Raw genomic sequence first — 14864 nt, forward strand, 5'->3', positions numbered from 1 at the left:
AATCAAGGAAGTCAGTGAACACTTGCAGCTGCAGTTTTTGAGCTTCTCTCATTTTCACTAATAGCTTATTAGAATTTGTTTATTTTAACAGAAGTCCCAAATTCTGCGGTGCTGGGAAATTAAAAAAGAAAATATTCCAGCAGCTTCCACTCCATCCTGAAAGATTTTCTGCCTCACAACTGTAGCCTCAGGACAAAAACTTAATAATTTGACTGTGCCTATACCCAAGCATAATATAATGCACAAGCCATTAGCATCCTTAATCTAAAAATCATGAGGAGCCTTCCAAATAGAGGTGAGGCAAACCCTCATTTCCCTGCTCCTTTGGTAGGTGCTCAGAAAAACGTGTGGGAGCTCTGCATGGGAATATCTCTGAGAGAAAAAAGCCATCTTAAACAGAAACAAAACACAGGTTCTCAGGTTAACTTTGATGAACATTTCTTGTGCATTTGTAACACCAGTTTTTATGGGTGTTCAAATCCATTAAAAAATCCCTTAGAAATCTATGGAAAATCAGTGTTTTACACAATCTTGAGGATCTATTTTTAGGCACTTAGATGCCCAATGTTTTATTTAATAATCTCTCCACACACCTTGAGGGTCCAAGGCTTCTTAGATAATGGTCAACGACATCTATGATTGCCATGATTTATTCCTTCTTGATTTTGTCCATTTTGGAGCTCCTGTCAGAAAAATCCTTCTAGCTGGTACATACATATAGGTTCTTGTTAAAAATTCAGTCCTTAGAATATAGAAATGCATTTCTCTGCACCATAAAACAGGCTTCCCGTATGCTAAACCACCAAATGGAGAGTTAGACAAGAAAAGAGAGATTCAAATATAGACTGGAAAGAACATAAAGGCTCTTGGGTTAAAAAAAAACCCCACCCAATCCAGGCTGCTACAGTGTTTCTAGATGGCTGACTTATTCCAGAAAGCCACAAGGCGGTCATGAACCCAGGCAGGAGTGACAGGTTCAGAAGGACTCCACCTCAGAGCAACAATTGAGCCGATTTTATAGAGCGAAGGGTTTGGGTTTTTTTTTTTTATTATTATTTTTTCTGAATAAAATAATCCTTGGCGTTTGTTCGGGAGCTGCAGTTAAAGCAGCACAGAGAGAGAAGCATCTTAGCCCAGTGAAATGCTGCTGGGAGAGCCCAGCCTGGGCTGACCTGCTGTTATATCTCTGTCAGCAGCATCTTAGCACCCAGATACCCCTGGTATCAACCAGCTCTTGGCAGTAGCCTTGGGGCACTCAGCATGAGCTCAGGGGTGGAACAGGGGCAGGAGACTGTGAGTGGGAAAGGACAGCAGAGGGATGGCTTGGGAACAGATGGCAGGAGTTATCAATTAGAAAAAAAAAGCAAAAAATAGCAGTAGGAGCTGCACAGCCATGTGCCAGACATCCCTTCCGTCACCCGGCACCGCCGTTCCAGGCTGTGCTCACTGTGACAAGGGCCATGGAACCCAGAACCTGCCCAGAACTTCCTGGAAAACCAACAACAAGGACTTGGACAAGGACAACAAGCTCAGGCACAGCTCTGGAATGGCTTAACCAGAGGCAATTTCTCGTGTGCTGGAGAGATCTGCAGAAAACACTTCAGTCATTTTAATAACAAAGCTTAGGAGGTGTATATGTTTGATGGCACATCCCAAAAGAATTTAAAGTTAATGAATCCACAGTTGCCATACATAAATTAAATTAAAATCACAGGAAGTGAAAATCAATCCTTTTGTTGTTGTTGTTTTTCCATATTCACATGATTATAAATTAGCCCTCACTAAGATTACAGCAGCAATGCAAGGAAAGCATTCAAAGAGCTGCATGTGTATGAGAAGGGAGACCAGCTCACCTCAGGGCTTTACTTGCAGATGCTCACACATCAAGAAGAGACAGAGGATCTTCTGGTTAGATTAAACTCAAAAATTGCTAAGTATTGCTTCAAAATTTGCTACATGTCAGAGCAAATGTCTGACATCTCTCTGAGAGTTTGGAAGGTACTAAGTGGAGAAATTATGATCCAGAAGAATTTGAATAAGATTCAAAAAGAAAAATGACCAGGCTCAATGTGGCAATACTTGCAAATATCTGAAGCTCTGCCTCCAGCAATACAGATACATAGATCAGAATTTACCTGAGAATAGAGATAAAACTTCTATCCCCGAGGATGAGAGATGGTTTTGTGTGAGGAATCTGGGTCAGGGGTGCAGAAAGAAGTGAACAATAGAAGGTTAAAAGGTAGGGAAATTAAACCCTCCAATCCTCTGTGAAAGGCTGGAATCAAGGAGGAAACAATGGCCAATAATGAGGGAAAAGTCTTGCAAGTAGAAGCTTGAAGAGAGAGAGAGGAGCAAAAGCAATGACAGAAAGCTCCAATAGCTGAAGGGGAATTTAAAAACATGATTGAAATCTATCAGAAATGTGGAAGCAAACAGCCAATCTGAATTAAATATGGCTGGTTGGCTTTTGTTCTAACAGGTATATTGCTATAAAAGAAGCAACTTATCCAAATAAAGCCATGTATTTTCTGTAGTTCTGGAGAACATTCTCCTTGGAATGGGAAGGCCAGCTCTGAAAAGGCTTTCTCAAAGTTTTATACTCCCAGAGTACTGACAGCCCCTCATTTCTATTATTCCTGCTTGGATTGAAAGTAAGATCCACTCTTACACTGAATAATACAAGTAATTACAATAAATATTTGTGCCTCTCCTCCATCCATTTGTGCACCCTGATAACAGTTTTCCCTGCTGGCCATGAAGACAAGGAAAAACAGAATCTTTTAAAAACTAAATAGTGTTTGTGAAGTCTTTCAGAAAAAGGCAATGCGTGATTTCAGTCAATAAAACACAAAACTACTCATCGTAATTGATTTCTTTAAGTATGAACTGGGCTTATTTCAAGGTGTGTTTTCATCAGCCAGTAGAACTCCTCCAGAGTGGTTCATCTCTACACAGCAGCAAACTCTGAGTAACCAGCTTCTTACAAGTGTCCTTGAAGCAAGAGATTAACAACTTGTAGAGTATCTGGACAGAAGGATCCATTTAGCTTAGACGATCAACTTGAACTGAAGGCAGTCAGTTGTGAACCCCTGAAGCTGCATTCTTTTACTTCCAGCAAGAGAGAAAATAGGAATCAAATATAATTATATCCCACTACAAATTCTTCTGCTCTCTAAACAAGCTGGTGAAAGGACAATGCAATTTTCCCCCACTAATAACACACTGCGAAATCTTGTCCTGATGCAGCACTACTCAGAAGAACTGAAGTACACAAAAAATCAATTTCATTCCTGGCATTATGTATACACTGCATTGTAAAAAATATCACTTAACATCAGGGAGCTGTGCATATCCCAACACATGTAGTTTATGCTGGGGAAAAAATAACAAAGCCATGTCATTCAGAGAGAGCTTCATGGCTGGTGGTCGTTCCTGTAACAGACTCTTTCCCTAAATCTGACACTGATGGGCCTCAGATGCAACATTTGAATTTGTGACCCAATGTCACAGAGGAGAAACAAGGACAAATGCAACTACACAAGATGCTCAGCAAAATATCTGCCCCAATGTTGGGTTGCACTGTGCAGCCATGTCCTGGTGTTGTACAGAAAACAATCTAATTTTGCTTTGCTGTAACTTTCTTCCTACCAAAAGCTCTCCATGAATTCCTTAAATCATTATGTGGTTCCAGGCTTTATTCAGTGATTTGATTTCACTGCTTTAATCTAAGTGTGAACCTCTTTAGTAAATATTGGGACAAAGCATCTGTGCTTCCAAAAGTGTTGGTGGATCATGTCAGTTTTATTTAGAATAACACCATTTTCATAACTGAAAAGTGTATATTGCTCTCAATGGGGGAGGGGGGGAGGGGAATTCGACTTTTGTAGAAGTTTCAAAATATATAACTGGTCAGATGTTAAAGTTCATGCATGAGTGTGAGGTTGCCAAGGCAGGTAGGGTAAGAAAACAGCTAAGAAAGAAATTAATAATATTTTCTTTTAGCTCTACCTTCTCCGCCTTCTCCAGCTCTTTAATCTGGGCGTGCTTCACTGCCATTTTTCAATCTCATTTCCCCTTCTTCTCATTGCTACAGTTGCCTTTCACTGCTTCCCTCACCAATTCCCTAAGGATAATCTTCCTGCCACCCAGATCCAGCAGGAAATAAATAGCATGTAAGAGTAGGCCAGGAGAGAGAATTTCTAGAAGATACCACATCATGGCAAAATTACATAAAGTTGGCAACCAAGACAAAAGGATGGGGATAGATAAGGAGCTAGACACAAGAAAACAGCATCTAGAAGAAGAAGATTCATGGGAGGTTGCAATATTTAAATGCATTAACAATAGTGGAAATAAGCCAAAGTTTAATTGTGAAGAGAGAAGGGAACAACCAACAGTAAATAAAACACTTCTGTAAATTTTTACTGTCTTATTCACTTTGGGAGGAATCCTTTAATGGAGTAAAGAATACAGCATTTTACTGAAGAGACAGAGCTGGGCTTCAGCTGTCAGCAAAGGAACTGAAACTCTGGGAGCTTTTCTCTCTGCTGGCTGATTCCCAACAGGTAGTGCCACTTTATGATGTATTTAATGACAAAAACCTGCATTGCCACTTTCATCCTTGTTTTACAGCTGAGCCCATTTTTATTCTGGCAGAAGCATTGCTAAGCCAGAAACTAAGCACCAAGAGAACTGAATTATTGACTCTGCAGCCTCCTTGAAGCCCAGGAATCTGCAAGAAGTGAGAAGAGAATTTAGGGAGAGAATCCTGGTGGTTGTGAGTGTGGAAAGCAAATAGTATTTCTGTGATTATAGATTCTTCTTCTCAAATGTGGAGCTAGTGAGACCCATCATTATGGCACCCCACATTATCTTCAGCAGTGTTATTCCCCTCTTATCTAAGTAACTTTCAAGAATTCTTCCTCTGCTCTTATTTTCATCATCTTAATTCCAAAATGGATCTAAGAACCAAATAATTCACACTGACACTTCTGAGAAAAGGCACATTTGGGTCACCTGAGCAGAGAATCTCCCACTGCAAACTTCCAGTTGTCTTTTCTGCTAAAGATGGGAGGTACACAACCATTCACTCCCCCAAATATGTTCTTTCCTAAATAGGGGATTGCAAGCTCTATCCATGCTATTAAGCCGGATCTTTAAATGATAAAACCCAATAATTTAAGCTGATAATTGTCTTGCTATCCTTAGCTCCATTTAGACATTTGGTGTTAAATAGAAACTAAAACATTGCTGACTTATTCATTAAAATAAGTGTTTTAAATTGTATTAGTAGCCTACATTTCTTCATCTCAAAAAGAACTGCTAATGAATCATGCTGGTACAACTAAGAAAGGATAAAAAAAGCCTGCATCCGCTGAAGCAGGGGGTTATCTCTGTACAAATATGTAGGTGTTTGCAGCATTTATAATGTTCTCAGTGCTAAATCCCATTGAGAAAGGAAAGCTTGCTCACTGAAGGGGTTTTGAGGTGGATTAATGATTTACGTGATGTCACAATACTATCCCTACTTCTGCTTCAAGACATCATCACGTGTGTTTTGCAATATTTGAAAATGTTGAGGAAAGACTTCTTTTCCCACCCTGTTTCTTGATACTTCCAGCACTAGGTTTTGCACTGACAGCTGGGTTTAGATTTTATGTAAAAGAACACAAAAAAAGGACTGTTGTTAAATAGGTTAGTAAGTCAGAGCAGGTAAATAAGATCATTTGAAAGAATAAAGAAGGTGCAGGCTTTAAACCCACCATCAAAAAGTAATTTTATGTATAAACTATTTCAGAAGCAGTGTCATCTATTCTTACATTCCTGGCATAAATCTGATGTTCATTAATTCAGTGGAAAATGCATGGCTGACATCCAAGACATTACTATGAAAAGAGAAGAGTTCTGGATATTATTTGGCAGTCCCACCCCCGGACATCATGACTACTACAATGAAATTTGACTTCCGTGTTCAAGTTTCAAAATAACTCTGTTTTCTTCCGGACAAGAAATGATGCAAATAGTGCTAATGCATATCCCTAAAAAAGAATGGGATCAGAGAAAGGAGAGGAATTGCATGAAAATGGGAACTGCATTATGTTACTCTCTACTTAGTCATGGCATCCCAGATGCAGATTGTTGATGTTTAATGTGCAGAATATGCATTTAGGAGAGGAATAATTCTCACTTTGGTGTCACCTGTACACTGATGACATGTGTGTGACTATTCCATGTGTCCAGCAGCACTTTCATTGAAGGAAGGATCATTTGGCATCAGCCACCTAGGATCCAGTCTGTGGCCATCTACAGAAGCACATCTAAATTAAGACGATGACTGCACTCACAAATTCAAGGGCACTGTATATCCAGAGAAAAAAGTGAATAGGACAGAAAATTTAAAACAGGGTGACATCAAATATGCATTTCAGATATTACATTAAGAAGCTTCAGCTGATAAGTGAATTCAAATCACTTGTAATATTTTTGGTTTGATAGGGACATAAACCAAAGGAAATACCCAGCTCTCAGCTCCACCAGTGGACACCAGAGAGTTTCTCTAGGAACAAACCTGCAGGCATTCCCAGCAGCTCTGGCTTCTGAGGAACCACTGCTACAAACAACACAGAGGTGACCGCAGTACCCAGGACACCTCTGTTACAGCAGGGGACAGAAACACAGAGATGATTCTCATTCCCTTTGTCAAGTTCCCAGTGGGGGTCAGGAAAAGCCTAAAGTCATTCCCTCAGCTGGGTGATGATGGGTGGAGAGTGGTAAAAGAGAATATATAGGAATTGAAAAGCTGAGGAAAACTTCAATAGAATCCCCTCAAGTAAATTTTCCATAGTGTTTTAACATATCTTTCCTGGCCAAGAATTTGGCAAGAAATTTAGATGACTTACCCTAAGACCCCCTGGCTAGGACCATGCTTCACTTTATGTTGGGAAGGAACATCAAAGGAATTATTACCAGAAAAGGAGAAGAAATAAACGGGGCTCCCAGGACACACATGAGATCAAGAAATAAAGTATAAGTGAAGGAGAAAAGACTGAAAGATAGGAAGAAAACCAGCAAATCTGGGAGCTATAGTGGGGAGGAATTTCCAGCGGAGCAAATGAAGATGGGTTGCTGCTGTCAGATGCTCAGGAATGCCCCTGCTCCATGACTCAGGGAATGTCAGCAGCACAGAGGTGGGAGGCAGTGTGTGCTGCACAAGGGAGGAAAGTGCAACCCCTGAAATCTGACTCAGGGTCTGAACCAGCACCAATTCAAGGATTAATCAAACCATTCAGTAGCCAAAAGCAATGTAGGAAACAGTGAAGATGCAGGAGTAAGCAGTGATTTACATTTACATAGGAGACTGTGAAAAGGAAAGGCTCTGAGGATCCAGTGAGAGAGCACAGAGTCCTGACACTGAGACAGAGGCACTTCTTATTCTGTGGGTTGTTAAGAAATAAATAAAGGGAAAGACACAGCTGTTAAAATTCTAGCTCCAGTAAAGGTGGTTTATGTTTTTTTTTGCTCTGGACTCAATAGGGACTGGAATTTCAGTCAGGAAATAAAGAACCATATGAATGACACAAGCCAGAACTGCTCCAGAACCAGAGAAATGGACATTTGTAGGATAGGTAGAAGAGATGCAGGAGATTTTCTGATCACTAACTGCCAGGAGTGGACAGGCCTGTCTGAAAATAGGTATTGCTGAGTGGTAAATAACATCAGAAATAAACCACAGGATCTCTACCTTTACCAACACCTTACTCTGCCTCAGTGTGCATTTGAGTTTTGAATCTCATTACCTGAACCTCCCTGACGAATTTTAACCTCTTCTCTTCTCTGTTCCTTAAAGGAAGAACTGTCAGGGGGTTTGTTGCTATCCTCTATTACAGCTGGGAAAACCTTTGTAATTCTAAATGATCTTTCTTATCTCTTCTGCCACTCTCCATTACCCAAAAAAGGAGAGGGGGAAGCAGCTGTCTCCAAACTACCACCATTTTCTTGGCTTTTATACCTTGACATCTCCCAGTATTCTGCATTTTCAGTACATACCCAGAACAGGTGATGCCTAAAGACAGGGACAGAACAAACCTCCTAGCACAGCACTGTTAATGCCAGGTGAGTAACACACCTTCACTAATGGGGAGCTCTGCAAAGAAAGAACATGCAAATACATACAGGAGTAATGTAGAGGATAAAAGAAGCCCCAGGTTCTAGGGATTGTGTTAGTGATGAATAGACCCCATAAGCATTTAACTGCATGCAAAGGTAGTGCAAGGGCAGAAAGTTCAGGAAACTGTCTGGTAGAAAATGACACCATTGCTCCAGAAATGAAGGAACTGAGGAAGGACACTGTGAGGGGAGGGCTGAAGTAGTTGAACAGCAATCTAAGGCTTACTATGAGACCTATGAGACAAAATTTATGGAACAGTTTTAAACAACACAAAAATAAATGGGAATGGAGATAGGAAATCAAAACCAGGCAGCAATTTAATACTGATGGTGATACATAATTACAGATGGGCATTTCTGAGCAAACAGGCACAGGCACACATCAGGGACAGAAATCACCATTGTGCCCAACAGAAATGGTGCCTGTTCCAGTGGGCTCAGGAACTTTCCAAAACATGGCACACTGAGGAAAAGCTCTTAACTAGCAGAAGGAAGACTTAACTAGTTTGACACTACATGCTAGGAGCTCCCAGGGAATATGGGAGGATCCCAGCAGGCTGATCACACTGAAAGATGACATCCTCAGCTATTCCTGCCAAAAGCAGGCTGATCTAAAGCAGCAATTTTTGCATGCAGTCATGCAAGGCACACACAGCTAGTGGGACATTCAAGCATGACCACAGCAGAAATTTCTTTGGATAATAAAGACCTCTAAAATCTTCAAGCTAGCATGGGGAATAAAGTGATGAAAGGAACGAGAACAAATATTATAAAACAACTTTAGGTTTTGTTTCCTTCAAGAACAGAGTAATTTTTTTAGGAAGACACTCATTACTAATCTACAGGCATTAAAATTAGTGTCGTTAATAAGCTGGGAAGGACATTCAAATATTTAGAACAGTACAAGTGCTAAGTAATTAATGTAAGTAACAAAAGCACTTTAGTGCCTGAGCAAAATCCAGCAAGCACTGCTGTGTGTATTCCCAGACCAAGGACCAAAAGGGAACGTGGCTCATGTGTGATTTCTGGATTCACTGCTGAAGAAGTTTTCTAAGTCCATGTAATTGAATTCTGAAAGATAAGCTTCACTGGGACACAGACCTAAAATCAATTTTTAAAACCCCAAACATTCTAAAATGTACTTTCTTTACAGCATTAGGGCACCTGTACAGATCTGGCATTTCTATGCCCCTGATCACATGGTGCTTAATTGTAGTTAAAATCATTTGTTTTATTAATTGCTTAGATTTTTCATTATATTGCTACACACACAAAACCCCCCACATTATTTGTACTTGGTGATCCCTCAAAACATCACCATTCAGCACGCAAAAGGACTGGGATTCTCTCCATATGTATTTAAAATCAGCTTGACTAAATAAATATGTTTCATTTGCAGAATAATGTAGGAGGACTGGAAAGAAAAAAAAACAAACAATAATAGCCTATGGAAAAAATACTCATGTCTTCATTTTTCTTGAAAGCATCCAGATCTACACTAAGAAAAATCTTCCACAAATACATCCTGGAAAAACTAACATTTTTGCCCACTGTGGTTTGAATATTCTGTCCAGTAACATGTCTCTGTGAAAGCCATCATTAGATCATTTTCTGTCCCATAGCAACCACTTTGTTTTCTCAGGGAAACAAAATATTTTCACCTCCTCAGGCAATACCTTTCTCTGCGTGTTCCCTAAATGAAGCTGTTTATAATCCAAAGCTAACATCCCAATTTACACTGGTCTTCTCAGGGATTTATACCTATGGATGTAGAAAATAAACTCCTAGCCAGAGACTTTTCTAACTCTATATATGTGTGCATGTCCACAGCAAGAGTTAAAATCTCACATTTTCTATAGAAAGTTTGGGGTTTTAATAATATTTCTCTATTTAAAATTACAGATCCAAGTTCTTAATTTACATCATCAAACGATTATCTGGAAGACAGCAATGGAAAGAAGAAAGAGATACTGTTTTAACAGTCTGAAGGTGCAAGGAAAATTTCTGTCCAAATTTACTGAGTGATAAAAAAGTAAATAAGCCACCAGAGACTTTCAAGCCACTTGACAGGATCTTCCTGTGGCTGTCAGAGGTAACAATTTCATGGTAATCCATACAATTCAAGGCTCCTGGCCACAACCACCAGTTCTCCAACAAAGGTTCTCAGTTCTTTACCCCAGCCCTCTGTGCAGCTGATTTTGTCTTTAAAAGGGTTTTTTAATTATTAAATCATACTAAAGTGACTATGCCTATTTTAAATAATTCACTGGTGCTGTTTCACTGTGCAAGTCACTGCTGAAATTCCCCACAGGCATTACACAGAAGCAAACATGGAGAGAAATGCAGAGTGGAGTAAAAACCACCAAAGCAGTGGCAAGAAACCCCACAGAAGCAGAATTTGTACCAGCCTGTGACTTGCTGTGATCACCTGGGAGCTTGGGTGCTGTCTTGAACATGGTCTCCACTCTAGCATAAAAGGACTACCATGAAAAAAGACTTCCAATTTTAATTTTTTTTTTTTTAATTTGGTAATCCTATTACATCTTTCCATAGCATTAAAATGTTACTGGTTTAAAGTTTAAACAATGAGAGGCACTGGAACATGCAAGAAGTCTCCCAGGGGAAAACTGAAATGAGAGATGGAAGGATGCAAACATCCACACAAAACTCTGTAAGAAGACAGTAAGAAAGAAAAATAAGATTTAACTGGCTGTTGTACTACTCCAGCTCTTTAGGAAATCTTATTTCTCAACCCAAATTCTGAAAAAACAGACACTGAGAAGGTTAAAAAGGTAAATAAAAAAAAAAAAAGCCAAGATTAAATTTTTCTATCTTCAGCCAAGCTTTTCAAACCAGTACAGGAGGAGGGCTGGTAGGAATCAGTTTGTTTTCATGGTACAATTTCGAAGTTTTTGTGATTAAGCTTTAATGCAAGGCAACGACATGATCTGAGCAGCATTTCAATGATGATGCAACGTGATGGGTGCATTGCATAATGTCACAGGATATCAAAAGATGTGTCCTGGTGTAACCTCCCTCACTCCCAGGGAGAAGCTCCTGAAAATGCAGGAGGCTCAGAGCTTGGAAGCCGTTGCTGGGAAGTTGTCACTTGTTTTCAGTTACTGAGCAGAATTTGTGACTATCCAGCCTCGGTGGGGCCAAATGCTTCCTTAACAAACTGTGGCTCCATTGGCTTCTGCCAGGCCCCTCCTTCTCCTTCATTTGTTACAATTCCTGGCTGATGGACGAGGAAAAGAAGAGGACAAATTACACTTGAGGGAAATGCTCCTTCTTTTGGTGGCTGCTCAAAGCTTTGCTAACTAAACTAGAGCCCCCCAGGAGTGTCTCACATCCCATCAGTCAGAGATGCCAGGGACATGGGGACACTTCAGTCACTGTCCTGAGACAGGGAGGGCTGGTCTAAGAGCTTGCTGGGCTCAGGGAACTGCTAAACCACCAGCTAAGTCAAGCCTAGATCAGCTCAAAGCTGGCAAACAAATATAAATTAGTGGAAGCAGGACTAGCAGTTTTGCAGATTGGTTTTCTAACCTGTTTTGCATCTTTCATTTTCAATATTTTATATTAATTCCTCTGCACAGTCATCCTTTTAAGATGAGCTCTCAATACCTTTTTTTATAGATGAAAGGTGATGCCACATACTGTGTGTTTATGAACAATTTATCAGTTAACGATGGAGCAGATTTAGAAACCCCTGAGATTTTAATTCCTTGTTAAGTATTTGCCATGGCAGCTTCTGACAAGAACAGAAAAATGTCATAAAACTAAGCAGAGCTTAGCAATCCTCAAGATAATTTTCACCTTCTAATAAAACCAGAGCAAGTACATCTATACATTCTTTTACAAAGCCTGTAACCATGGTAGGAAAAGCAGCACAATTTGATTCTGACAGCCTGTAATTCCTCGTTATGCCACAGTCTGAATAAAAATTTTTAAAAATCTGCAGGGCCACTACATTATAACTTTTAACCAAGAAACACAAAACCTAATTAAACAGCATTGAAAACTTCCTTCTTCTTAGCTGGGGCTGGGGGGCAAGGCTTCAAATATTCCTGTTATAGCACTGCACCACTTTGTCTGAAATACCATTAAATGCATTGAAAATACATTGGGGAGGACCAGAGAAGGAAGGGGAGCTATGAGCACACAGTGGCAGGAGACTGGGGACTGAGTGCCAGGTCTCCAGGATGGAAAACAGCTTTCCAACTTGGGCAAAGAACAGAGGACACTGCACAGGAATTCAGACGGTTGACAAATCAAAATATTTTCATTAAAATGCTGACTTCACCAAACTCTTCTCCAGACTGCCCTCCAAAATCAAGAAAAGCACTATTTGAAATATCTAAACAGCTCTGAATGGGTCAAGGCTGCAGAGGCAAATTAAAAGCTGTAAGCCCTATCAGTACTGGAGTTTCCAGGTACTGTCACTCTTCATGAGCACCACTCCAAAGGAATCCACATCCTGACAATTTCCTATAGCAACGTGGAACTACACACTGAGAAATTATTTCTTTCAGGCATAACAGTAACAAGCAATAATAATTCTCTTTTTTTTTTTAACTGAGTGTCTCTCCCCAGTTTAAGTAACTTATCTCCAAACAATAGAGAAGCAAATTAAACTATAATACACAACAATTATCCCATATGATAACTGAATGACTCTCCCCAATTTAAGTGACTTATCTCTAAACAATAGAGAAGCAAAATTAAACTATAATACACAACAGTTATCCCATATGATTTATTCCTCAAAAATGTACTGTACATGCATCAAGGAAAACAAGAAATCTGAATAATGTCTTATACTCATGATGGAAAGCATACTAGCTAATCCATCCCTGTTGATTTTAAAAGTTTATTTGGGTTGTAAGAGAACCCTGAGTGGGGATTTTGTTGCTCCAACATGCATTTAAATTCTGGAAACAATTCCTTTGATCCAGAATCAAACACTCAATCTCACCCACTTCTGGAACTCAGATCCACAAAGTGGATACAGCAGATTTAAAGGGTCAGAAAAGCAAATACCTCTAAAACAACACAAAGTGTGTTTAACATTCTCTTTATGCTTTTGATAATATTCAGCACCCTGAAAAATCTAAGATTTCCTGTTCTTCTCTAGAGAATTTGAAGGCTTTTCTTCCAAGTTTTGAGAACTTAATTACTCTAAAATGGCTTCTGTCACTCACTGCCATGAAAACAGTACAGAAGGAGGGAACCATAAAAAATGGATATGCACATTCCCAGATGTCTGGACACATGTCCATGGAAAAGTGGGTTTGCTGTAGGCATACCACAGGAGCTCTTTATGTAAGCTTTCCTTGTCTAAACTGTTTATAAACATTTTAAAGGAATAAATTTGAGCTTGTATATTTTACAGCTATCCTTCCTGGAATTCTGCATGGCTCCTGCAGACACCTTGCAATAGCCTGAGCAGCATCAAGACTATTGGCTCAATTAAATTCCAAGGCTGGGATGATCAAAAGGGTCATTTGGGATGCCCAAATTCTGTTGACTTTGAGAAAAAAATAAGGAGGGTTTTAAAAATAATTTTTAAAAAATCCAGCCTACAGTGTTCAGTGAAATTTGGAGTCATTGCAAATGACAATAAAATATCAATACACTAAAACAAAGTAAAGTAAATCTGTATATTAAGCAATAACCATTTCCATTAAAAGAGCTTGGAAAAAAAAGCTCACCTATCTGTATTCATGGAAATAAAACATTCCCTTTTTTATGCAGAAGTTTTTTAACTGCAGCTGTCCTTTTTCTGCTTCACATTTACTTTTCCCAGATAAAAAAGAAGGTAGGACCACATGGAGCAGCCTACCTGCACACAGAATCCTTGCTGAAGTGTCATCTGCAAGAAAACTGGGAGACAAGGTGCTCAACTGCATTATTTTTCCTTGACAATCTAAATATCCAGTACTCCTCGCAGTAGCACCACTTTTAAAATAAGAGAGTGTTTACTCTCAGACATCTTAAGAAGTCAAATCCCCTTTGGCACAGAGACTGGGGTCATGCAGCATTTAATGAGTTCATGAGATAAATTATTTCATATATATCGGTGCAATATAAAACATTTTAGGAAGATTATTCTATTAATCATAATGAATATACTAACCCCACTTTATTCCATCCATCTTGTCAAGGTTCTCAAGGCCAAATATGGAGTTTGGAGTCATTCTGAGCACAACATTTTTAATAGCATCATAGAATGGCTTGGTTGGAAGGAATCTTCATGAGCATTTTGTTTCATCCTCCATGGGCAGAGACACTTTCTACAAGACCAGGTTTCTCCAAACCTCCTCCAACCTGGCCTTGGACACTTCCAGGGATGGGGCAACCACAGATTCTCTGGGCAGCCTGTGCCAGTGCCTCAGTACCCTTATAGGGAGGAATTTCTGCCTGGAAATTCTATTTACTTACCACCAAGTTTAGCTCAAGTCAACAGATTATGGGTCTGTGAAGTCTTTCCTTTTGGGAAAGATGTGCTCCTGAAGTTTTCCAGGTTTCTTTGCTTTACCTTTACCAGGAACAAGAGCACCAAAATCAGACCTTTCTACTACTGCACCCAAACAGAGAAATTACCATGGTTTAACCCTTACCTGACAGCAATGGATTCCAGGGACTTCTACTTGGATATAGGAAGCTGGATCCTTTAAGAAGGGCAAAGGAACGAA

At 39.6% G+C, this 14864-nt stretch overlaps 1 protein-coding gene across 3 annotated transcripts in view; it reads right to left on the reverse strand.

The window, feature by feature from the left end:
* SHANK2 (SH3 and multiple ankyrin repeat domains 2) overlaps positions 1-14864 on the reverse strand; it is a 279014-nt gene that overhangs the window by 185583 nt on the left and 78567 nt on the right. For 2 of the 3 annotated variants that reach the window (XM_085581233.1, XM_085581231.1), the window contains exon 11: positions 14790-14840. The exons of the other annotated variant lie outside the window; for it this stretch is intronic. In XM_085581233.1, coding sequence (XP_085437359.1) covers positions 14790-14840 — 51 coding nt within the window. The remainder of the gene's footprint in view (positions 1-14789; positions 14841-14864) is intronic. 3 annotated transcript variants of the gene reach the window in all.

This window comes from Lonchura striata, chromosome 5 (genome assembly GCF_050655825.1).
Source record: "Lonchura striata isolate lonStrDom1 chromosome 5, ASM5065582v1, whole genome shotgun sequence".
NCBI classification, from domain to species: domain Eukaryota; kingdom Metazoa; phylum Chordata; class Aves; order Passeriformes; family Estrildidae; genus Lonchura; species Lonchura striata.